At 43.9% G+C, this 27,132-nt stretch overlaps 1 protein-coding gene across 1 annotated transcript in view; it reads right to left on the minus strand.

Annotated features, from left to right (window-relative positions):
- Positions 1 to 25,281, minus strand: part of FGF14 (fibroblast growth factor 14) — a 382,502-nt gene extending 357,221 nt beyond the window's left edge. The window contains exon 1 of the mRNA XM_059493448.1: positions 24,758 to 25,281. Coding sequence (XP_059349431.1) covers positions 24,758 to 24,965 — 208 coding nt within the window. The 5' untranslated portion in view covers positions 24,966 to 25,281. The remainder of the gene's footprint in view (positions 1 to 24,757) is intronic.
- Between the last annotated feature and the right edge of the window lie 1,851 nt (positions 25,282 to 27,132).

Here is a 27,132-nt window from a genome sequence, read left to right on the forward strand (position 1 = left end):
CACAGGTGTTGGCACATGGAATCTCATTAAATTCTTCATATTTGGATTTCCCAGTCTATGGAAACAAGTGGAACCCTTTAATAAGACCAGTGAGGCCATGAAGGTCTGTCTTCCAGCCACTGTTTGGCACAAACCAAACCACTGTATTGACCAAATCTCTGTACAGACTTTGTTGGCTTACATAGCCATTCATCAGAACTTACCACAGGTATTAATACTGGATAACTAAGATTTGTTCTTGTCTTGAACTAAACAAGAGCGTACGTGAGAATATAACAGAAAAATTAACTACACCATATCTCTCTTCTAAATGCAATAAACTTGTGCATAAGATTTTTAATATCAATAGACTGATATTTAGAAGTGGTAATTGGGTATTTTGTACAAAATTCAAATAAATAGGGACCAAATTAATAAAAATGTATCTTCTTCTTCAGCACTTAAATATCACAGTAATAGAGAAATACTCTAAAATGCTTTATTGCCTCCCACTTTCTTTCAAGTTGCAAATTTTATCAAATTATACAGGGGTGTGTATATCTATACACACACATAGCATCGCCAAGATTATAGCCCACAAGCAAAATTAATATTATTACAAATATTATTTCCAAACTGTTCTTACTTCTTTCCTCACCTCACCTTTTTCTCTGGGATCTGATTACATGCAAATAGAGTGTAAAATGGGGAAATACAGAGATTCTGGGCACCTGCTACACTTTCTGCTTTGCTTCTCTTTCCCTCACTTCACCCTGTGTAATGGGGAAGGATGGGTGAGGAGATGCAGTGGGCTGCTTGCTTTGCCACACAGGTTGTCACTCCAGGGACAGCAGAAACTGGTGCAGGATATGCAACACCTGCCTCCCCTGGAAGCATCCTGCATGCCAGTCCAAAGCCATCTTCCACTTTCCTGCACTGGCAGCCATCCCACCCTCTGCAGCCAGCACTGAAGCAGAACTGCTGAGCTGTCAGCAACTTCTCACAAGAGGCCAATTTTTACGCCGCATAATTGTAGCAAAAAAAAAAAGAAAAAGAAAAAAAGAAAGGAAAAAAAATTCATGAGAGTTGGCAACCCGTGTTAAATTTGCATGCATATCTGATTAGCTGTGTCTTTAGAAAACACAGTCTTGCAAAATATTGCAAAATTATTCATTTTATTTTTTTAAAGTCTGGATTGAATTCTGTCAAAATATAAAAGCCTGTTTTCTTCTTCCTTCCCTCCCTCCAAGTGAGTTTAATCCAATTTTCCTTTGAAACTGTAACATTTTATTTCACATTGCTTGGGAGTTATGAGCAAAAAGAGAAAAACAGTAATAGGAGTGAAAAAAGAATTTGCCAGCTTCATCTTTATTTAAGCAGCCAGAGAATGAAATAGAACACTTCCCCACAGTTAGTCCTCTTCTTCCACCCACTTTCCCAGAAAATATCTAGAAGGTAAGCCTCCAAACTGGTTAATCAAAGCTTTTGGAAGTCATTCTCAGGGGCAGTTTCATATAGCCCCTACATGCCCTTAGCCTGAGTTCAAACTGCTGAGATCACGATACAGGAAGGGAGCCAGGATGTCACAGATCTAGGCACAGAGGGGAGACCTGCTCTGGCTCACCTACACAGCTGGTGTCACAAGGCCAAAACCACAATTGCCATCCAGGCTAGAGTGTAAGAGCTATGGTGAACTGAGACAAGATTTTCGTGTTTGCCAGACTGGCTGGGACATATTTCCTGACACTGGAAACTGGGCATTGCAGGAGGACTGAGGTAGGAGAGTTGAGGTCACACTTTCTGACCCTGCAGAAGAATTTGGGTCTGACATGCTGCTGTTTCACCTTTAATTGGGAAAGCCTGAATGACAAATGCTGTGTTTCAGACTGTGACTGGGGCTGCCAAATGTCCATTTCATGTGGCAGTCTCAGCTCACAGCTTGTCCCCTTTCACCCAGCAGCCACATGAGACCACCCCACCCATGCCTTCTCCCCAGTGAAGTCAAAGTAAGGAAAAACAAACACTTTCAATATGAGAGGAAGGACCCAATCAGCCTCTTTACCTGTCCAGCTACTGCGTATGACAATGCCTTTCCAACCTACCACCCCCTTCCCAAACATGCATCAGATCTTTCTATCCAAACATGAGTCAGACCACTTGAGCCATTTTCCCAGTCACTGAGCCCTTGCAACAATCAGAATCTTCCAGCAAAAGTCAAAACCACCTGGTTTCTAAGATCAAACCTCCTGCTTTCATCTCACCTTCACTCCCCCTTCCTCAGTGCCTTCCTGGCACCCACAGCCCAAGGAGCAGACTCTCCAGCACACGTCCCTGCCACACAGCTCCAGTGCTCAGGCAAAGTTCAGCGCTCAGACAGTGAAGACAAAGAATAAAAAACAATAGGGAAGCAACACAAAACAATATACATCCATGTGTGAGGCAAAAACTAAAAGCTCTCCTTTCCCTTCTCCTGTGGTTCCAGAGGCATGTATTCTTTCTTCCATAAATGTGCATTGTGCGAACTGCCAAATGCTACCATGGGAAAAGCTGTATCAAATTGGTTACATTTTCTTTACAATAATTCAGGAAGAATTTTGAATGCTGTATTTTGCTCAAAGTGAAATATCTGAGCACTGAAGCCATTTTTAAAAGCAGTAATTAAAAAAAAAATCAGATTTAATTTCAGGACTTGCATATAATGTCCTGGGTGTGTTTGCATAACACTTCTGAAAAGCACAAGAGAGGAAAAAAAGAGAGGCCTCATTTCAGAAAGTGCACAAAGGGAAACATTGCTGTGGTTACACTGATTTTCTCCCACTGCTTTGATACATAGGTGCTTACGTACATTTGACAAGCACCAAGCAATTAGGTACTGAGCTACCACACAGTATCCAAAGGGATGGTGAAAGCTCTGGAGAAGATGCCTTACAAGAGCAGCTGAGGTCTCTTCAATCTGTTCAGCCTGGAGGAGACTGAGGGGACACCTCAGTGAGCCCACAGCTTCCTCAGGAAGGGAAGCAGAGGGGTGGGTACAGATCTCTTTACTCTCATAGCCAGCCACAGGACTCCAGGAAATGGCATGAAGCTGAGTCAGGGAAGGTTTAGGTTGGATATCAGAGGGAGCTTTTTCACTCAGAGAGTGGTTGGGCACTGGAACAGGCTCCTCAGGGAAGTGGTCACAGCATCAGCACTCAAAAGGTGTTTGGACAACGCTCTCAGGCACATGGTGTGTCCCTGTGGGATGGTGCTGTGCAGGGCCAGGAGCTGGACTCAGTCCTGAAGGGTCCCTTCCAACTCAGCATATTCTATAACTCTATGATTCTATGACACTATGATTCTATGATAAAATAAGCCTTCCATAAAGACTTCCTATTAAGGGTTAGAAAGCACAAACTAATAAGCCATTCCCAGTGTCATAAATTAGATCCATTTGCTTCTGCAGTGAAACGGCACCTTTCATTTTTTATTATTCTCTTATAGCTCTAAATAACATGGTCACCATAGTTCATTCTCTTTGTGGTGAAACTTTATGCTTTAGTTCATAAAAACAGAGCATAAAGTTTTGCCACCAAGAAAATACTGTGCCTGGTAATGTTGACATGTAAGTGATAAAGCAGGAAACAATAGAAAAACAAAGAAAATCTGGGAAGAAATGAACTATGAATCCTGCATCCTTTTGTCACTTTGAAAGAGAAGCTGCAAATTCAAACCGCAACTGCAACCATTTCTCTTCTCAAAGTCCTCAGAGCCTCTGTCGTTAAGCAGATGGCAGCCCTCAACCCTGAAAAGGGTTTGGACACTGAACTCCTGGTAAGGAACTGGCACCTACCTTAGTTACATTCAGCATGTGGAAAGTTAAGCTCACACCAGTGAAAAGATGGCATCAGGGGTTTTTTAGTTCCAGATGAGCACCAGTTTCAGAAGATCTAGACAGCTTTGGTGGTAGCCACTTGGATGTTTATGTATTGCACTCTTCAGTACACCACGTAATAGGAAACATTATTCACTTGGCCACAGTGCAGCACAAGTACACAGAGACAGCTTGATTTCTAATCACACCTGAGCTAATAAGTCCTCCTGAGACTTATTATTGTCAGCTTGAGCTGTCTGGAAACATCTTGCCCATATTTAAAAAAACTCTCAGTCAATCCTCTGAAAAGGTCTAGTGCATCCAGACGCCTGTAAAAGCACCACAGAAAACCTCAGACTGTGTTTCTCTAATAGACTTACTAGAATTTAGCAGCTGAAATCTCTGGCTGTGCTGTGCTTGCTTCAGCCCAGGATTTTGATTGGTGAGTAAGGAGGATTTTCTCTCTGGTTGCTCCTAACCCCTTTCCCAAGCTGCCTGTGAGGCAGTCCTTACGGTGCGGCTCCAGAGCTAAGGAAAACTCCATGCTCAGGCAGTGAAGACAAAGAAAATAACCTATAGGCAGTCAAGTAATTAAAGCTCTACTAGAACAAAATTCATACAATGGAGATCAGTTAAGAAGAAAGTTGACCACTCTACACACCCAAGGTTGCTTTACATCCAGGCCACTTACTCCTCCCTGGTGCAACACCCTTCTAAACTACAGGATTTAATCCTGCTGAGGTAGTGGAAGCATTACAGCTTTCTAAAGTCAATTAGACCTAACATTTGAATGCTTGATTTTGTAGCTCCTTTTAATGAATTTTAATTTATTTGTTTGTTTTAATGATGTATTGACAAATATCATCAAGCAGCAACAAAAACAAGCTGAAAACAAGCACTATGCTTATACACACTAGGTTTAACTTGCCTCATATCCCTGGGAGGTATTTGCATTTTTTTCAAATATCTGAATGCCAGAGTATTAAAGCTAGTGAGTAAAGAATGGTTTTAAGGCTAAGCCACTGAAAAATAAGTTTGTGCTCTTAGAAAGAGTATTATACAAAAATGTTAAATCATTATGTTTTTAAAGTCCTTTTCTTATTTCTAAACAGAGGTTAGTAAGACTACTTTAGCCCACAGAAATTTTGGACTTAATAAATAGCACCTGCATAATAATTTATGATCCAGGGATGGATACAACAAATTAAAGCAATTAATTTTTATTGGCTGTATTTTCTATAGTGCAACTGAAAAAAACCTGCATAGTAACAAAAGGAATACAAAGCTCCTGGTGCACGCCCTGTTCTCTCAGAGCCTTCAGCACGTCACTTAATGAATGCATTTAAATGGACTAATTATAAAGGGGGGGGGGGGGAAGGAAAACTACTGCACATCTTATAGTTTCTATAGCACTAATTACCTTTACACTTTCTCCCCTCTCAAAAATATCAAAATGCTTGGAATGATCAAAGAAACCTGCCAAAAACTTCTACCCTTTTTTCCTTAAAATCACTACAGTTGGAAAATATTCCCAAGCACTTTTGATTACTTCTATTCATACAGAAAAAATAGGCAATGCACTTGTTTCAGATATTATATTATGTGGCAGTCCTTCTAGGAAGTAAGTGCTGTTGTGACAGAAGAAAATCTCCACAGCATTACTGATGTGAAAGAAACCCTTTCGCTTTTCATCAGCCGAGACACTCTCTATGGTGAGGGTGTGGCTAATTTTTCTCCTGAGGCTGTTGATATCTTGCTGCAGATCCAGCAGCTTAAACATAGGAGAATTGTCAACACTGTGCCTACATCAGATAGAGACATGCTTATGACTCCTGGGCAATTTTCTTTCATGTGCTGAAAGAGGGAAGGTTGCAGCCAAAGGAACTGGGGCATGACTTCTTTTCTTTGTTCTCTCACTGCCATCTCATCCATCCAGACAAGGAACACATGTCTGCAATGAGGATGTTTATTTACATCACATGCCCATGCATTAGCTTTGTGTCATAATCATGGTCAAGGAACTGATCTGAAAAAAAAAAAAAAAAACAGAAATACTAGAAAAAGGAGTGATCCCAACTCTGCAACAGGCAGGAAGTGGTTCTTTGTTCCCTCACTTTGTTGATTTCCAAAGTTGCCCTCACTCAACATAAACAGCTGAAAATACACACCAGTCTTTCTGCCCACATTGCACGTGCTGTGTTCAAGTCATTTGGATATCAACCATATCCATCTTTGAACAGATGCTCAGAGTGCAGTACAACAGGTAATATTGCTTTCACTTGTGTAAATATTGTATATTAGCGACATGTGAATTACAGCTCAAATTCTGAAAGACACTAAAATCCCTCACCATTCATTTACCAGCTTAAACCCACAAGTAGGGGCCATTAGAAGTCACTATTTGTCAAATATTTTAAACAACATCCTGTAACTTGTTCTTTTAACTTCTGCAACATTTCACAGTGGTGTACATTGTCAACTGAGCAGAGGAAATGAGAGAAACAAGAAACTTTAATTGCCATTTAAATAGAACTCACCATTACAGCACGGGAACAAATGAATGAGGAGCAGAAAGTGTCTAATAACACTTCGAAAAATATTACAAAAAATTAGGCTGAGTTGTCAACTCTAATTCCTATCCATATTAAAGCAGAGTACTGGCTTTGCAGTTGTATCCCACATGCCATTAGGAATCTGTGAATTAGGTGCTTTTTTAATCAGCAAAACTGCAGCACTCCATGTGACACCAGAGATGGATTTGTTCTAACTGGAAGAAATGCAGTATTATTCTACATCCTGCAGCCCATGCCTCTGCCTCTCGCCTTCTGGCTGCTGCAGAAACAGCAGAGACATGGCTTTTCCCACCTTGTCAAGAATCAACCTCCTGGACATCTCTCTATGCCCAGAATAGAAGAAATAAGTTTGTGCCAGCCACTCTGCAGGAAGATGAGGTAGAAAATGAGCTAAGCACTACTTTGTCCTTGGCATGCCAAGTGCAGAAATAAAGTATAATCTCAGCCTTACCATATGAATAGCACAACTTGAATGAGTGCACATTATTGTACAGGGATTTTCTTCAGATGTATCAGGCACAGTCAGCATGTAATTTTTGTGCTTCTTTTTCATGACCATGGCAACACTCTGCCAAAGCAGAAGACTCAATAATAAAATCTTACCCTTTGTCACTGCATTTGGGAGAACCTGAATTTGGACAGAAAGCAGTAAGTACTGTGGGGTCCTGGGATGAAGAACAGTGATAATTTAAAACTCTATTTTAATTGTATGATGACATTTTTCTAAATCATTTTTATCCCTGAAAAGTATTCCAAGCAAGATAGGTTTTCAGTTTTGGTTCTGAAAGTGAAGAGATATATGACCACAACTCTAGTCCCTCCACTCCAATAGGTACTGTGACCTACTTAGTTTATAAGAGAGAACCAGCCACTGATAAGACAAATGAAGCATTACCTTCCTGTTACCTCTGGAACATTTACAAAGACTGATGAAAAATAACATAGAAATTTACATAGGATCAAGGTTTGCTAGAATAAATAGTGAGTAATTTCTAGCTTTTAAAAGACTTTGCTAAGATGAAATACTTTCCTTATCTCCTACTGAGGACTTTTCCCATTTATGTAAACAAAAAAATCATTGGTTAAAATAGTAATGAATAGAATAGAATAGAATAGAATAGAATAGAATAGAATAGAATAGAATAGAATAGAATAGAATAGAATTTGCTCAGATACAATAATTTCTTAGCTTCTCAAGGATAAATCAAATAACTGGATTATTTGAAAGAACAATTCATCTCAAAAACAGTGAACTTGTAGTAAGCATCTTCATTAACTAAAGTTTGAGACACAGAGAGGCCTTGAGCCTGCTATTATTGACTTAATATGATTTTTGAATGACTGAGCTCATCATTAAACCTCTCAAGATAATGAAAGGCACTGATAAAGCTAGACAGTTGGGAAAGGCTGGTTAAGAAACTGAATGGTAATACAAATACAAAAAGAAAATAGGCAAGTGGCATCTTCTATTTCATATTCTTGGTAACTAAATAGATCCTATTCATTAAATAATCATAGGGAAATTTTCTCCCCAAGACTCATCCAAGTCAAGGAAGTGTTCACAGTTATTTAAAAGACCTTTGGTCTGAAGCTGAAAGCTCCCAAACAAATGGAAATTTTCATAACACAGTTGATATTCCATAATACAACAACTACGTCATGAGCCTTATCCTGACACTAACATTACACCATACCTTTAAGAACATTTTGAGATCTGTTAACATCAGAATGAGAATTTGTGTAATGTATTAACCTTTTTATTTATCAGATTATCACTAGAATCTTTGAACTAAAAATTGCCTGCAAAAAGCCCAAAATCTAATTGAATCAGCATCCACTGAAAAATCCTTTGTGCTTTTTTGTACATGCCAAACCATGAAATATCAGGGTACCAAAATTGTTCTCTAAGAGTTCTTTGTGCATCCATCATAAATATGACTAATTGGCTTCTGTTTAGACATTATCTTCTTAAACTTTTGTTACAGTATTGCCAAAAGTGCAGCAAAGTTGAGTGGACACAACTGAAATGCATGATGAAAAAGTACCAAAAAAAGAACTAAAAAAAAAAAAATGTCCTTTGTTAAGTATAAACAGTCTCATGGTAGCCATGAGCAGGGAAGAGCAGGAAGGAAGAGGAATATACAGTCAGAGGAATACTGCCAGTATAGTATACAGAAGAGAAGAAGGGCTCTTTATAATGAAACAAAAACAAATTCTTTTTATCCCATTTTGAAGAAGAGAACTTCCAGTAATAAGACCCCAAAATTTTGATTCTCAGCCACAAAATGTGAAGCTCCTTTGCTGAACGTCTGCCTACCAGGGGATTTACTGGCTTTGTTCTTTCCTCCCTCTACTCCACTCACCCAAATCCCTCTGCATACAGGCTGGATGGCACAGTGAGCAGATCTTGTGCTCTCTCTAGAGAAACTTCAGGAGCCTTTTCCCTCCCCATCTGTCATTCAAATACACCCTTACTTGTTCTGAGTGGATCTTGTTCTCAGAAGGGCAGTATTTCCCCCAGAGTACCATAAACTCAAAGTTCAAAACCTCTTGGCTCCTAAGGAAAAGGCTTCTCCTGTTAGGAACTATCTCCACACTGAAACTCATCAGGTGACAGGGCCACACACCATGCTCAAAAGATGGTCACTGCCACTAAGGTGCTGAAAGCTGTCTCTGGTTACTTCCTCTTGGCACTAAAGGAAAACAGGAGCAAAACCATGAGCTCTCTTATGGAGCAGAGCACAAGTGTCCAAGCTCTCAGACTTCTTTAAACCCATTACAGTTTAAAATACAGGGAAACACACAGTGCTGCTGAGGCTCTGCACTACAGCAAAGGATGTGAACTGACAGCAGCTTTGTGCTGTACTCACAGAAGCAGAGAGACTGGTGAGGAAACTTCGCTACAAATCCCACCCCCAGGTGGAAAAATCTCCCCCCTCAGTGCTGTAAAGAAGGATTTTCCACTCTTTCTCTAATAAATTTGTTTGAAAGGAGGATGGGGAGAGAGACAAAAGCAGAAGGAGGAGAATAAGTAGATGGACTGCAGTAGAGGTCATGGCACTGACAAAAATAATTTTCCCATGCTCATGTCTCCATCTCTGGAGCTATTCAAAACCTGACTGGACATGATCCTGGGCAATCCACTCTAAAAGACCCTGTTTTAGCAGGGGAGTTAGAAGATCTCCAGAGGTCCCTTCCAACCCCAACTGTTCTGTGATTCTATGTTCTCTGTGGGCTAAGAAAAGGAAATACAGCTTAAAGTGCTGTGTAACAGGATAATCTCTAATTAGGTAACTGCATCTAGGGGCAAGAACAATCTGCCCAGTCATTAGCCATGGGATATTCTGACAGAAATGGTGCCTTTTAATAGGGTTATTACAGGAAATATAGGAGTAACAGCTAATTAATTATCTTGTAGCAAGAGTGGTAACAATTTGCCCAGAACAAAACAGAAAAATATAAGAGCTTGTAAAAATATCTGAGCTGAAAAGATTCAGCTCCATCCTCTTGCTATGGAAGCATTGTATGTGTTGAAAGTGCAGATACGAGTTGAGTATGCAAAGTGGCACATTCCAGACACTCCTACTTACTAGCACTAAGACAATTGTTAATGTAGAACTGCTCACCACTAATTTAAATAAATTGCATGTAATTCGTTCCTATAAACACCCCAGAAAACAGTTTCACTACCCCAGCTGCCTGTTTGATTGTATTCTCAGTTCAAAAGGCTTAGCACAGACTTGCAGAGGGTACCACGTTTAGGTATTAGAGTTGTTTGGCTTTTTTGACCTCCTGGGTAAATATCTATGAATTTAAAGCAAGAATTGCTATATTTCGTTTCAGTGATGGAGCTTTATTTCTTAATAATGATTATTGCAGTCTACTGGGCAACATTTTACATACTGGCCTTTCCACCAGTGCTCTTTCAGAAGCTCTGTCTACTCACCACTGTATCAAACCTCAAAAGAATGAATATTTGTATAACTATTCTTCAAAAAGTACTGCTAAGACCTACCAATGTCACATATTTCTATACTATACTAGCCAGATCTTTCTGTGCGGGATTAAAAAATTTTTAAAAAGCACCAACAAAAAAAAACCCCAAACAAGCAAAACCCAAATAAAGAAAACCAAAACAAACAAACAAAACTTTTTTTAGATGGTAGCACTCTATCAGGGACTTAGGGCACTGTACATACCCCTGAGAGAGAAAACATTAGTGCCATGTACCAGGGACAAGGAGACTACCAGGTGACTCGCTTACTAATTTGTATACTGCAATGTAGGCAGTTTGAATTTTCATTCTCTGATATTCCTTTTTTTAGAAGTATTTTTCAAAAGGATTAGAACTTCCTGCCAAGTCAGCCTTTCATTTAATAAATTTGCTTCGAGGTCCTTCATTGAAGACAAATTGAGACTTCTGAAATCTATTTGTGTAACCTCCAGGTTGTTCTGGTTTTCACCATTGCCTGTACCTAACTGAGCAATGACAAAACCAAGAACTTTGGGATTCTGAGAAAAAGCTCCATTCTCTCTACAGGAAAACCCAAGAGAACCATGTTCACATGGAACATGAATTGCTGTTCAGTCTTGCTGTTCATTTGCTGCTTGTTCTATTTGTTTTCTCTAGCCCTAGATTAGTTTGTTAACTAGATTAGTTAATGCCCTTGTGTGCAAACAGGGGAAGGCATGCTTGTTCTGCAAATTAGTCACTCTAAGATAAAATTACAAGAAGATGAAGCAGACTGAACCTGATGATGTAAGAATTATTCAAGTAATCATTCAAGTAATAGTACATTAAGGACAGAACTACTTAATCTGTACAAGAAAATTGTTGTCTTGCACAGAAACGGGGACCTTTCCTTAGAAAAGCCATGGAGTGGTGGATTACCAAGAAAGGATTTGAGTATTTAAATCTAGTTAGATTTTTAAAAGCCCAAAGCAATGTGCCAAGGCAAAAAAAACCTTCCTTTTTTTTTTATTTTGTGAGAGCAAAGACCATTTACCACCACAAGAATGTGCCATGTTCTGGCCATGGAGAGAATGCTCCCTTTTTCCTCCTGTAAAACACATCTTCGGAGGTTTTTGATGACCGGAATATGACAGTGGAGCACTGCCATGTAAAGCAAATAGCAAGAAACTTCCTAGAACAAGGATTAAAGATGGTGCTTTCAATTAGCATGACAAAAGGGAAAAGCACTATAAATGCAGAGACACCAAAAAACTTAATTTCTCCAGCCTATAAGTAGGACTGAAAATAAGGTACTTTCACTCTTGGAGTTAGTTAGTCAGTTAGTTTGGCCCAAATTGTCTTAATTGCCAAGCCATACAAAAATTCCTAGCCATGCTACAATAATGTTCTACTAACAGAAGAAACAGTTTCCAAGATGCCTAGTACACTGAGAAGTATTTATGCTGAAAGTCTTTCATTTCTCTATTGCTAAGAAGACTTCACTGGCTTAGAAGATTTTACTTGACTTCCAAATTCAGGGTGTTTAGAACAGCTTCAGAAATTACAGCTTTTTCTAACAAGCTAACAGGCTGAATACAGCCCCCCACTGTGCCTTATTTTAATGCAAAACATAATTGTGTCCCATCATAAGAGCTTTTCATAACTATTTTTATTGTGAGCAATGGAAACATAAAATTCTCTGCTAAATGCAACACCCTTCTTAGCCCCAAATTAAGCAGTGATACATGGGTTTTTTCAGATATTCAACTTGTAAAGGAACAGTCACCTTAAGGGGTCTTCAAGGGATACATGAGAAAAGAAGATTTTACTGCTTACATTCAATCTTTTCATATTTAGCATTAAATGCAAGAGTAAATATACCCTGTGCATCCTCACAGAGAAGAATCAAAGGACTCCAAGTGTCACAAACTGATTTTCCCTAAAACTGTTAAAAGAAAAACCACCCAACCAAAAACCACATGCAAACTGCTTTATGCGGTCTAATTTTCATTACTTTAAGAAAAACACACAAGTATTGTGGACCATACTGTCAGACTATAAGCCAGACCCTTTAAATTCATGGACTGTGACCAGATTTAGTCTGCCAACATATTTAAAGCATCAATAATCAGAAAAAAACTATTTCTTTACTCATCTCACAACTATATAAGGGAAGAGAGCAACTGGTAGCCATGTAGGGAGAAATACATATCCTTAAATTAAAGGAAGATCAAGAATTATGCACAGCAACAATGCAGGTTGATGCCCATGTAGCTCAGAAAATAGAAAGTGGGTGTGCAGTAAAACAACAGGTTACTGGGATGACTGAAAGTGCTGACAAGTTTTGTTGCACATGCTCACACAAATGAAGGGATGATTCCAAATAAGGTCAGGGAGAAGGAAAGGAAGTACAAGACAGTGAAGCAGAAGAAAAAAAAAAGATTTTATCCAGAGACAGAGGAAATTTCCTGTCCTTCAGCTCTTCCTTACCCTGGAACTCCATCTTTTTGTTGTGAAAGAGAGAAAAAGGAGGAGATATGTTCCTTTCCCTGGCAAGATTGAGCTTCCCTTCCTGCCTGGTTCATCCTCCTCAGAAACTCGCTATGATTCACTCCCTGCAGACTCAGGTCTCTGCTGCCGAGCTGCCAGACTTGCTCTCAAGCAGTATCTCTGCTCTCCTTCCTCCACCAGCTTTGCACAAGGTCAACCAGGGCCCATAGGAAGCCACTTTCTAGGTGCTCCTTCCTCAAAGGATGAAGCTGGGATTCATCCACTTTATAGAAGCTTTAATAACCCCTTAGCTGGTCCAGGATGGTGTTGTGCTGTTATTAGTCCAGGTACAGTTCTTCTCTGCAGCTGGGAGCACAAGTAAACCTCTACAAGCAGAGCTTGCCTTAACTTTCCTTACTGGGAGTGAAAGGCTTTGTCTGATCCTCTTTGGCTGTGTTCAGATTGTTAAATTAAAGTGCTAGAGCCCTAGTCATCCACACTCTTCCTCAAGACCCAGGCACCACCTCAGTGAGCTCTCTCCAAGCTAATCTGCCAGGGAGGATGGAAACTGTAAGCAGTGTGGACATGAGCCAGCCAGAGCCATTTGGACTTGGATCAATCCCTGGCCCTTTTTAATTAAGCAATATAAATTCAGTCTTATGTTCCTGAACAACTAGGAGGAGTTTAAGGTGGGAGAATGGTATCAATGCCAAACTGAAGGTGGACAGTTCTTACTCACAATTCTGATTTGCCATCTGTTGATGAGAAGAAGACTGGCTTTCCCTTCGAAGTTACTTTAAGACCTCCAGTGTAAGCTTTTTGATGCAGATTTGTGGCGATCTTCAAGGACTGAATGGCACCCAATATTCTTGACCTGTTTCACTGTGAACTTAATAAACTATTGGAATAAAAATGTAAATTAATACTGCACCTATAGTGCCTTCTTCTATGGTTTGTACAGACCCAGGACATGGTGTCTCGCACAAAGATTTACACAGCTTAAGATCCATGGAAGTACATACTCTGCATTTTAAAAGCTGTCCTGTAGAACAGTTTGGAGGGGGATAATATATTTCCTCTCCCCAGCAGTTGCTGTGGCAACCACCCAGGCTGTTTCAGTTTAGCTTGAGGGCCACCCTCGGGAGCTGACTCCTGTGCCACCATCTCTCCTGCAGGGCAGCCAGCAGGTGCCAGCCCGGCAGCTGCAGCACACGCAGGACTCCACACGCCCATGCGGGCCCAAAGCATGGAGGGCTGCCAGACAGGAGGCTCTCAGGGCATCCAGGAAGGCAGGAGGCCTGGACACATGGCCTAAGGTCGCCCTGGAGGCCACTTATCCAGAGCTGGGCAGTGACAGCTGGTAGACTCAGGGGAGCGTGGGAGCACCTTCATTTATAATAGCAAAGCAATGTTTACAAGGATATTTCACCTTTAGCAAGATAGCTATAAATGGAATAAATTGAGAAAAGCCAGACTCTCTCTATGTCCTTGGAAAGAAACACTTCTAGAAATAGATTCTTTCCATGAAAAAGTCCTTAAATTTCAGATCTATTTGCTCTTCAATTGATAAATAGCTTCAAGAATTTCTAAATTCTGCTTGCCTGTAGGACTCTCTATCACTAACCTGTCTAAATGACTACAGACTCCTTCAATCCCTTTATTATTTACTTCATAATTTCTTTTGTCATTCTGGTTTTTCATCTCCCTCTGAGAATAAGTGGGAGAGAGAGCATCCCACACTATTCATGTATCATCCACATAGCCCCTGATAAAAACTCATCTAATGTACTAACATCACATTCTGGCTTACTTTTGTTCTAACTTCAGCAAGTTCCACCCCCAAATTCTTAACCTACATATATGACTACAAGGGCTTAGTATTTATCTTCTCCTCATCTTCTGTCTTAAATCAATTAGCAGGTGTTCTTTTTGGCAGCAAACCGAGACCACAGTTACTCCAGACAGCCACTGAAATCCAAGGAAAAGGAGCTCCAGAAAACATAACAAACCCTTGTTTTGCTGTTACTCCTGATTCCTTTTAAAAAATATTTTAAGCCAGACTGAACAAGGTACAGCTTATTTCTGCTTTAGTTATAAGGCCCAAAACTCCAACCTCCCTTTTCATTCAATGGCAGCTGGCAATAAAATCATTCTCATCCAGCATCTAAGAGAAACTTGGTAACCCTACAGTTTAAAGTACCATCATACTCGCCCTTATATACTTATGTTCAATTTTTTTTTTCTCATTTTGCTTAAAGATTTTTTTTTTAATGAGAGAACCATATTTATGTAACTATCTTGAGGAAAATCCTTAGAGAGTGCTTTCATCAATGGTGTATGGGAATGGTCAAAATCAACATCCATGATGTTGAAGTGCTAAGAAAGCCAATGTCTTCAATGACAGGCTTTCACAGAAAACTTTCAGTCAGGAGAGAATATCTTACTGTGGCACACAGATCACTGGATTCATCTCCACTTCATGTCAGTAGTGCTTCAGATACATCATTTCATATAAATTGCAAAGACAAATCAAAATGAGGAAAGACACTAGAACAGAAAATCACAATTCCTCTACTCCCACTTCTTTGGTTCAAATTTCTCCTACCATGAGCAAACTTATTTATTTTACCCAGATATGTATTACATAGAAAACTACAAAAGCTTTTTTTTCCTATATTTTCACTCTTCCACAAACATTATCTGAGTTTAAAGTCCAGTTTGAAAACAAAGTAAAATCACCTTCAAAAAATGTAGTTCTTCCATGTATACACTACACAATGACCTATTTGCTGTAAAATAATCCCATATTGCTTTCTGATACCCTGTTCCATGGAAGAAACCATGCTAAAAGTTTCAAAGGTAAGGGAACTCATCTATGCCATGTTTCAAAGCTCTGTGCATATAGCCAGAGCTCAAGAGTTCAGAACACAGAGTTTAGTGACACACAGCCACTGGCTCTGCTGCTAATGTCCCTGGTCAGCAGAAACCTGAAGCATGTAGCACTAAAGAGGCATGCCACAATCCTTTCTCACAATCATGTCTCTAAGCCAGGCCATCAAAAGTGAGCTCAAAGGTGAACAAGGTGAATCAAAAGCGAGCCAGATCCAAACCACAGGTCTTGCTTGTCCTGCTGAGGGTATGGACACACGGGGCATGCCTTGCATACACACAGGTTTTGCAGTTCTCTGGAGTCTCCTCTGCTTGTGCCACGGCCACAAGCTTCAAGGAGATACAAAGCACCTAAGTGAACAGAAAAAGCCAGGACCTGGAACCAACTCCCCACCAACACAAATAAGAAATGCTCAGCAATAATATCCAGAAAATGTCCCTGGATGCTGAGGAGTCCTGCTTCAACAGCAGAATCTCACACAAACCATTTTATCCTCAAGCAAGCAATATCCTCAAATGATCCCCAAAACAAATGAAAAGGATAACATTTGTTATTAGGTTTTCTAAATCCTCTTGCTGATTTTACTGTCTTTTCCTAATCAATCACAGTTACTTTACAGCCTCTGCATTTCTTTACTTCTGCTATTGTTCTGTTACTGTAAATTAGCAGCAAGTGGGAAAACAATGTATACAGCTCATGCCCAACAAAAAAAAAGGGTAGTCCATCAGCCTACCCTTCATCTATCCCAAATACCTATTGTACCATTAATAAAATAAACCTGTGCAGTTGTTCTGCTCATGGTCACTAGCTAATTATTCAAAGTGGTGGAGAGGACTTAAAAATATCTGAAAGAAATACAATTAAGGGCTACTTTTTCTGAAAGACCTTATCCAAAGTAAAAAGGTGATATGCTTGCACAAGGAGAAGGTGAAAAAACTCAAAGAGATGTGAGAGGCTATAATGGAGATGGCAGAGTTTGGGATGGATCAAGGTCATACTCATAGAGATAATAAATGTCTGAGAAAAGCCAGGAGACTAGCAAATGTTGGTTATGAAACTCTGTGTAACCAGATTTTTTGAAGCAGAAAGCCTCCTTCGCATAGGGGCAAACACAAAAAAAAAAGAAAAAAGGATTTAAACAGCAAGTGACTAGGAAGAACTCTCTCAGGGGTGCAAAGCTTTACAAATTTTAATCCACCTGTTAGTGCTACTTTAAAATATGGATTTTAGTGAAAGAGTCCAAGCCACAAAATTGCGCCTGGGTTTTAGGCACCCTAAAGGTAGCACACATTTGAGATCTTTGGTTGGTCTCCTAGTGAGATAATCTGCCTACATCACATTTAGGTTCAGTTTCTCAGAAACTATTAGCTGTCTGGGTTTGACTTGAAATTTCCAGTTCCAAGAAAATCAGAACTGTAAAGTGGCTCTTTGTGTCATAAGTATACAAATTAATAGGGACTATTATTAATTTAATCCTCGTTAAGATATTCCTGATAGGTTACTCTATAAGATACTACTGTATTAATGATTTTACTGATTTTTTAAGCATTTCCCTGAGCTATAATTTTTCCACATCTTTTCCCACATCTTTTTTTTTAATGTATTTTCCACTGTGTTTTGCACTAGTAGCTCCACTTCATTCAATGTCAATAAATGTACCTCTGATATGTGCAGAAACTACTGAGCAATTGTAGTGCTGTATAGTACACTTCTTTAATGAGAAGCATGAACGGGGAACTGTTTAATCTGGACATTTTGTTTGATTGTAGAGGGACATGCTTAGAAATACATTTACTGAAAGAGCAACAAGTCTGGCAAACTTGCCTTCTTTAAATTAGCATTTTCTTCTCAAACTTCATTAAAGGGCAATCAAACTCCTGCCTATTTCCTTTGCTAGCATTGCTGAGAAGCAAGAGATTTATATGTAAACAGAAGTCTGCTTTTATACACAACCTGTCTCTCCTGTTTAAACCATTCAACAACAGTACGAAATTCTAGTTTTCAGGCATGCTAGAGCTTAATTCCTTAAAAGCTTCTTCAAGAGAGTAATATTCCAGTTGTTCCCTCAAGAGAAAGGAGGGAAAACATGCCCTTTTCAGGACATACTTCCTTATCCCATAGGCCTAGAAAATCCATAGAAATTAACTTCTTTTAGCTGGACAAAAGCAGCACATGCAAAGGGATGTGTGAGCTGCTACCTTATTTTTGTCCTCCTAAGCCAAAGATATCCTATACCCACAGCAAAGGCAAGTTATACTGCACAGGAACCAAGATGATAGAAATGTCCAGGATTTCAGGACAGCTCAAGGAAGGAAAATGCACCATGAAAGAAGTGCTTTTCACCTGAAAAGCTCTCCATAATCACTAATCACAAACACAGAGCAGGAATAGCAATGTTAGCCTCTGTTTTTCAACAGAAGAACCAAGGAGTATCCACAGAAAGTGCAAACCCCTCCACATCCTTTCTGCACAGCACATGGTTATGTAGAGCTCACTGCTATGCAAAGTTTTTTGATGCCCAAAATAGTAATTTCTGAGACAGTTCCTACTGTATGCAAGGGCTAAACTCGTTCAGTGCAACTCCACATGCTGTTTCCAGTTAAAAGTCAAATAAGCAGGTGTCAGAGTGAAAAGACAAAATACAGATATTAAAATTAGACTATCAATTTCTGCCAGCAACTATGTGCTACCTATTGTTATTTGACCCACACCACCATTCAATATTAACTCAAAAGCTACTAAAATGTTTATTATGTTCACCCCAGTACAGTACCTAAATTAGTCATTGAATTCTACTGCAGAAGGTGTTATTAATCTGGCTTGTGCATTGAATATTACTACAGACATTATTATTCTGACTTCTTGATATAGTTTCATCAGCAACTGTTTACTTTCCTTGTAACTATTAAACATGAATGCTTCTAACAGCATTTGCTACAAATATACCAAACCTGCGTTCCATGTATCCATTAAATACCTTTCACTTAATGGTTTTTGAGGTTTTGGCCTCAAAAAGTTCTTCTCCAGAGTCAATGTGCTCCTTTTTGGATAACAGCTTAGTTAATTATTCACACACTATTTTTATTTGTTGCAGAGTATATTTAAAAGAATATACATGGCTTACATTTCGCTCGCCGTGTGTTCAGTCCATCATGGTGCCAAGCACCATCAGTTCCTTTTACAATTATTATTTTCAGTACTTCTGGGTGGATCTACTGTAAAGATTCACTTCAAGAGCACAATAATTTATTTTTCTTTAATAGCCAGTCTAAAGATGAATGTACTCTTTTAAGCACTTTATTATATGGTCTCCAAAGAAAATATTTTTTTCCTGGCTTAATTTGCTGTGACAATGGAAGTACACTCTGTGCAAGAAGGGGGCTCTTCCTGAACTAAACTTGGGTGCAGTCTGACAAAGTTTATTCCCAAGTAAGCTGCTCTCCTACTGTATACACATATAAACTCTGTACACTGGCAAGTAGCTCTTGAATACATTAATTGTACATCAAGCCACCTGCTACATCTCAGCAATTTTTTTTTCACAACAGACATTGTAAAGTTTTATGATCGCTCGATGTTTTGTTACTCAGTGAGTTGTTCAGTAAACTAGTAATTTATCTTTGAAAAGCTATCATTCACTGAAACGTGAAAAACAAACAAAAGGGCCAACAGCACGCCTGTGCAATGTTCAGAAATTGCCTGCAACTTCTAACAAGCAGGAAGGGAAGGCATAAGTAAGTAATAGTGTGACCAAAATCACAAAAGCCCTCTAAACCAGAACTTGGTATAGAAACAAATCACTGCTCCCCAAGCAACAAGACCTTCCTTGACTGAGTGGAACATGCTCCAGCAGGACTCCCTGTTTAGAGGCACATTTGGCAAACATCTGTAAATATTCTGTTGAATTGGCACACAACAACTTCATTTACCCATCTGCAACCTAGACTCAGAGGATTTTATCCTAAATGTTGACTGTTCCTATGGAAACCTCAGTAGTGACCCCACCAGCTACAAAATGCACCCTCAGAATCAGTGTAAGGGCCCAATTCCCATCTTTTTAGATTTATGAAGTCCTCTTGAAAAACTGTTTTCCAATTTCAAGCAACTGTTTCATCTCCAGATTATATTTTTACAGTCATTTACTGGACAGAAAATCTTTACAAAGGGACAAATTCAGAATGTCTAAATCATTCATTTTTTAGATTTGAAGCCAATAGGAATTTTAGCTTAAAATTAATATACTTAATATAATCCGAGAAGGTTAAGTACAATAAACATCAAGCTCAAATGAAAAAGCATACACATAAATATTTAAACCAATGATATCTGTAAATACATTTTTTGCATTTTCCTTAAGCCTAAGTCATCCTTTTTATATTTGAATTCATTTATAAATGGCCTGTCATTAGCAGACATTGAACTAGGTGCAAACATTTTATTACAGTAGGGAGATGCATGAGCAGGCATAAATTTCACCCCTTAATAAGTAGAGTATGCAATTTAATTTGATCAAGAATAATTAAATTTGTACAAATTCAGGAAATGTATTCCAGAGAGGACAAAACTTCAATAGGTGAAATACATGTAAATAGGCAGTTTTACATTTGAGCAAGAGAAGCAGACCATGCCTCAATTCCCACCACAGGAATTACAGTATTTAAGCAGTCAGAGCTGCTTTTAGAACCTACATGAGAGAAACTTCAAGGACCTGATCCCACAGCTCTTACTCTCTTTGTCTTTTGGTGGGAGGTTTCCTTTCTATGAGTAAGAAAAGCAGTGGGGAGGCCAATTTTTTTCAGAATTCAGATAAAGACACATAACTACTGTATATTTCATGGGCAGCACACAAGCTTCCATTTCAAACAGATCCTCACATGGCTGTGCTTAGAAACTTTTTCAAAATTTTTAGCAACCAGGAAATACTAGACAAGCTATTTCATGGAGTAGGAAATTAACATGGGACTATGCAGAGATTCCTGTTCAGCTGCAGCCCGGATTTCAGACTTGCTGCTTTTAAAACAGGTTTTATATTTGAAATTGATGTGAGATTGATACTAATTTCCTAAATGAAATCCTCCATCAGTAATGTATTTACAGTAATGCCAATTGCCATCTACTCTCCTGTCAACATCCCTGACTGTGTTGGAGATGCTTCTCCTTGGGAGTGAATGGAGAGGAAACCTGATCCATCCTCTGTCTGCTGGGCTGCCACCAGGAGTGAAATGTGATAGCAATTCCCACCATGGGGGCATCTCGTACTCCAGCCAACACGCCTCCCGTGGGCACCCAAACAGCTGGCATTTGGCAAAAAAAAATCTATTCACTGCTGGACTTGCTTCAAAAAGCAGCCAGAGATAATCTCCTTTCCCACTTCTCCTCAGGCCCCAAATTCTCCCCATGACTTTGCCATTCCCTAGCTGAAGATATTCAGTTTGGAGGCTGGGGATGGTGGTGGGAAAGCCAGGAGGAGAGTGTCTTATTATAACAAGGCTTGGTTCGGGACTTATGATTTGGAGCAGTTTTTAACTATTTGTCAGAAAAAGTCCCTTTGGTCTTGCACTTTTTAAAGTCCCCTCTGTGTGTATGACAAGCAGGAAGGGCAGAGTTAGACAGAAATAATTGCCAAAGCAAGTGAGGCCCAGGGAACCTGACACATGGCAAACATTTTCACCAGAGACAGAACACTGCAGATATGTGGGGCTTCACTGATTGTAGCATCATTACACTGGGGCACATCCAAAAATATTCAGTGGCTGAAAACAAAGCCACATCTATTGATTCCCAAAGTTTTTCTCCTCACGAAGAAATGTGAAGAGGTAAATAACTGCAGCAATCAAACGCAGCTCCTCTATCGAGGATATCAAATCTGAAACCAAGGGGTTTCAGCCAAGCATAAAACCAAAGCCTCCTGATGCAACCCTGCCAGAGACTTACACACAGCCCTTCGGACTCCCCATCCCTCCCTGCCGCACTTGTGCCCGTGTCCGCAGCTCCGACCGGAGCCGGTACCGGTGCCGGTACCGGGGCGAGGCCCCCGGGGACGGCAGGGGAGCCCGGGAGGGGGTCCGCACATGGAGGGGAGGCTGCGGCCAGCGGTGGGGAGAAAACGCAAAGCAGAGAACATTTGGAAAAGAGCCACCCAGTCCCGTCTCTGGAAATAGACCAGCTCTAGGAAGGGACAATAAAAAAAGTGCAGCAGGCCGAAAATAGCTAAATAAACTGCAATTACAGCCAGCGTTAGTTGCCTAACCTGCTGGATTTTCTGCACGGTGGGATCAGAGGCAGATGCTCGCTCATTTGATGACTTTTGAGACTGAAAAGCCCAGCGGGTCCCGGAAAGTTTGGCGGCACGGGGGCGGGGGGCGGTATCGGACCGTGCCGAGCGGGGTCTGCCGAGCTGCCGCAGAGGGGGAGCCGCTCCCACGGCCCCCGGGCCAGGACGGGCATCGCGGCACCGCTCCCGCGCTCGCCCCCGGCCCGAGCGGAGATGATCTGCCGTCAGAGCAACAGCGCCTGTGACCGAGCGCCCAGCTAATCCGGCCAAGCGGATTATTAGCCTCCTCAGGCACAGAGCCGCAGCTCGGCGCTCCCGGAGCGGAGTGCCAGCACGGGGCGTGCGGCTCGGCCGGGCTCGGCGTCCCGGCGGCTCTGACGGGACCAAGTGGGAGCGGAGCGGAGCAGCGCGGACTGTGCGGGCGGGCAGCGACCCCGCGGACCCGGCCGGAGCCGTAGCGCCCGCCAGGGCCCCTCTCCGCGCCCCCTGCCCGCTCCCCCTGCCCGCCTCGCTCGCTCAGACGAGCCGCCCCCACTCCTTCATATGAGGGGCTCAGCCCTCCTCGGGCCAGGGCAGCCCTCGGCAGGCAGGGTGGCGGCGGGGGCAGTGCCGTTCCTGCCAGCCAAATCCACTCGTCGTCCCATGCAGAGGGAGCAGGGAAGTGCGGCAAAGTCCCCGGGGAGGTAGAAAGCTGTGCCGCGGTTGCCTGGCACTCCGAGGGACACAACTCGGCTTCAGGGGCCGATATCCTGACAGCCTGCCCTCCGCAAGGAAAGGACACGAATATTCAGGGGGGGACCAGAGTGTGTGTGTGTGCGGAGGGGCACACGCCTCACCCCCCGCCATGCAAACTGAAAGGCCTAGAAACCACCAGCCCTCGTTCTGCCCCTGCCGCCCCCCCTCCAAATCCCTTCCTCAGGAGCATCGCCGCTTGCCCAGAGCACCACGGCACTGGAGCCGCCCCCCCGGGCTGCGAGCGACGGCAGCGGGCAGGGCAGGCAGGGCCACGCCGCCGCTCTCCCTGTCCCCGCGGTCACGGCCCCTGCGTGCGCGGCCCGGGCAGGCGGAGGGGCATCCCCAGGGGCTGCGAGAGGGTGCTCGGTCCTGACCCGGTCTGGCCCATCCCGCCCGGGGGGGCACACGGCTAGGAAGTGGCCCCCGGCTGGTTGCAGTGCTAAGGGACGAGTGAAGCGAAGGGCACTTTGCGGGAGGCTGAGCGCAGCCTCCGGCGGGGCATTTCAGCCTCTTTGGTATGCTAAGTGGCTGCTTTTCACTGCTGCGGCAGCGGCGGGGGGGAAAGGGGCGAGACGAGCTGGCAAACGGAAGCCGGGGGCGGGGAAGGGTAAATCCGCCGAGGTGCCCACCTCGACTCTGCCCCGGACCTGGGCTGAGCAAAGCAGCAGCCGGCAGCCCGGCTGCCTTTGAGGAGAGGGGTGCGGGCTGCCAGGGCTGCTGCTTGTTGATGTTGGGGTGTCAGGCAACGAGAGCCTATGATCTACTACACTGCAGTGCCAGCGTCAGGAGCCTCCTGCTCGGGAGCTGCCACTGCAGGGCAGCCGGCACACACACACACACCAGCGCGCACACACGGCATCCCTCCCCTCGCAGCCCGGGCTCCGGCGGCTCTCGCAGCCTCCCCAGGCACGCAAGTGCTTGCAGACAACCTGCCGGCCGGGGCGAGCGAGCAAGGCGGCGGGGGGGACCAGAGGCCGGCGGGAAGGGCCGGTGTTTCCCCAGAAAAGCTGCCGGCTCCCCCGCTCGCCGAGCATCCCTTCTCGCCCACCTTGCTCGCCAAGCCGCGGGCTTGGCCGCACGGACGCCCCGAGCAAGAGGGATGCAACAGCAGCAGCGTGACCCCCAGGGACCAGGCGGCCCAGAGCACCTGCATTTGCATTTCTTATGTAATGTACTGCAAGTTTCCCCCTCGGAGCCGGGCTGAACCGAAGCGCATGATCCCGGCTGCCAGGCAGACATAGAGGCGGACGCAGAGACACCGGTGTGTGGCACAGAGGGGTCATCCCGGCAGCGAGAGGCGGAGGAGCGGCACAGCCGACCCGGCGGTGCTGCTGCTGCTGCTGCCACTCGGCATAGCTGGCTGAGTTGCCGTCTGGGCACAAGCCCCGAGAAAGTGTCCATCCCTTTCCTCACCGCCCTCCACCCTCCCGGCCTTGAGTGCCGAGGGTGAGTGGTAACGGGGAGCCCCCAGGCCGCGGGAGGGGGTGTCTGGCTTGACTTTAGAGAGCCGAGCGAGGCGGTGGGTGGGTGTGTGCGGGTGTGGGGTGACATACTGCAAGCTATTCAGAAAGTGCCGTGCAGGACGCCAGCCCCGGCACACTCGCCCACCGCAGGCAGGGCCGGCTAACACCAGCACAGGCGAGGCAGTCTCCTCTTCCCAAAACTGACTGACTGGGGGGCTCCCGCGGTCGGGAGTGGGGGGGCTCCACCACCTTCCCCACAAGAAGGGTACTGATGTAAAAGTTTCCTCCTTGGAAATAGCACATAGGAAGTAGGAGATGCCGGCTGGGCGAGGGTCGCCTTTGATTTTATTTTTTTACCCCTTTTCGGTGGTGACAGGGGCTGAAGCTAATACAAACCGCTCCTTGCTTATTCATACACGTATGCACATGCATGTCCGTGCTGGCCTCGATATATCCCCCCTTCTCCCCTCAGCAGGATTGCAGATCTACCTCGGCGAGCAACAGACAGGGTAGCATTAAAGAAAAACAACGCATTGCAATGGATTGCTTACCAGTTGGGTTCTTGTTTTTCTTAAGACTCTTGCCACAAAGACACTGCAGCATATGCGATCCTTTGCTGAAAATGTTCCAAAGAAACCACATTGATTTGGGCGAAAAGCAATCCAGCAGCTTATACACCCTGAGAAAGAAGAGATCCTTGTGGTTGCATAATAATAAATTGAGATCAGTTCTCCTGAAGAGGGGCACCAGTTTTATCATAGAAAAAGCGATTATATTCCGATCTTCTCCCAGTTTTTTTTCCTCACGTGGTATATTTCTTTGAGACTTTTCAACGGATGCTTTTTTTTCAGCCAGGCTGAACGGTTGTTCCCCCTAGACCAACAGTGAATTATAACCAAAAGCGTGGAGAGCAAATATAAGGAATCCCTTTTTTCAGCGTGAAGCCAAACGAAAAGTAAGGTAGTGAAATCCCAGCCGAGGCCAAAACCTCATCGGAGACACCGGCAAAACGCGGAAGAAAGATCCCCAGAGAGAAAACCATAGCCTGGTACTTGACTGCTAGGAGGATGGGTGGATCTGCAGAACAAAAGCCACGGCAGGATCCATCCTACTGAACGACTGCCATTGTGCAGCCCCGCGGCGGGAGAGCGCACCGCCAGCACCCGGCGCAGCCCGGCTGAGGCGCAGAGAGCGCTGCCGGCCGCGGGCGCGGACCCCGCCCGCAGCCGCCGCCGATGCCCCGCAGCCCCCGCCGCCGCCCCGCGACGCCGCCCGCCCTCGCCCGCGCGGGCCGCTCGCCTCCGGCCCCGGCTGCCGCTGCGCCCGCTCCGCCGCGCAGGAGGCAGCACCCCCGCCCCGCGCCGCCCGCCCGCCGCAGCCTCGGCGCCCAGTCGCCGGCGGGCGCCGGGGGAGGAGCAGCCGCCGAGCCCCGCCGGCCCCGATCGCCGTCACGTAGCCACGTGCGGCCCGGCCCGGGCCGGCACCGCCCGCGGGCAGCACGGGTGGGCTGCCCCGGGCCGGCCGCCCAGCGCGCGCCCCTCGCCCGGAGCGCCCCGGGCCCTGAAATCCGTCCCTCCCCCGAGCGTGGCTCTTGCCCGTCTCGGCCGCGCCGTGGTCTCAACGGCCAGGAATGACCAAGGCGGTCGCGAACTGAATAAATCAGCCCGAGAGGAGTGTTTCTTTCTGCAACCTGCTGGCACTGGACCTAGAGAGTGTCCTGGTGAGATCTGGGGTTGCCCCAGCAGGGGCAAGCACCCTATGTCTCACGGTGTGATGATGCCATGAGCGGTGGAGTCCTGGGCCGGGAGTGGGGTTCCCGAGTACCACAAATGCCCAGAGAGGCAGTGCTAACACAAAGCACCTGCTGCACAGCCGAGTTGACAGCACGGCCGTGGGCAGCCGGACCGGCTCCTGAGCAGCGCCAGTCAGAGCTCTCACAGGCCCACCCAGGCAGCGCTGCCCTGTCTCCAGCCCTCCCTGGCCTCTGCCGGAGGGCTGCACCAGCCAGCCCAGAGCGATTGCACCCACGCATGGCAGTAGCGGCACTGGAAGATCTGGAAGTTAATGCCCATGTACTCCCTCTCCCCCCTTTAGAAGGTCTGCAATCTGCTGGCTCTTTGGGTACTGGAAGATGTTGGGAGATAGGACAGAGAGCATGAGCAAATGAGGGAAAATACTATGAGGTAGTAGTAAAATAAGGAGCTGCTGAGAAGAGGGTGGAAGGAGAAAGCAGGTGGGAGGACACAGGACAGTGAACAGCTCCCTCTCCCTCTCCCTGTCCCTCTCCCTCTCCCTCTCCCTCTCCTCCATCTCTCTCTCTCCTTCATTGCCAAAGTAATCTATATCTTCATGATCATCTTTACCTCTTTGAAGAAACGTTTGCTCTTTGACCATTCACTTTTTCCAGTGTCAGAGTACAAACTGGAAACTCCAAGACACTGTCTTCATATATGGAATCTGTAATAATATTCACATTCCTTTAGACATGGTCAGATGTTGGTGTTTTTTCCTGAACTCATGGAAGTTTTCATTGCTCAAGAAAGTGTAAGACTAAAATAGGAAAAATGCAGAAGTTTGTGTGTGTGCCTTTTCTGCCTTGCCAGGATCTGTTGCTTATCAACACTGAGAAATGCAGTAAACATTTTGTCAGCCCACCAAAAAACCCACCAGGAATGAAAACTTTTTCAATAGTTTAAATTTCAATAAGATTCTGGATTTGTACATATAGGTGAGATGCTTGGTTACTAGATCCTCATCTACATTATATTTAAGTGTCATTACCCTATTTTAGAAAGATGAAGAATCGCACATAGGAATGAAGTGCTGTATTGTGAGAATTAGACCATAGAGTTTGCAGAACTTTGGAGAGTTCCTGCCTCTGAGCACCCAAGTTTGTAGAAATAAAAAGAAGCAAAACTCAATAGAT

The sequence above is a fragment of the Ammospiza nelsoni genome, chromosome 2, assembly GCF_027579445.1.
Source record: "Ammospiza nelsoni isolate bAmmNel1 chromosome 2, bAmmNel1.pri, whole genome shotgun sequence".
In the NCBI taxonomy this organism is placed as follows: domain Eukaryota; kingdom Metazoa; phylum Chordata; class Aves; order Passeriformes; family Passerellidae; genus Ammospiza; species Ammospiza nelsoni.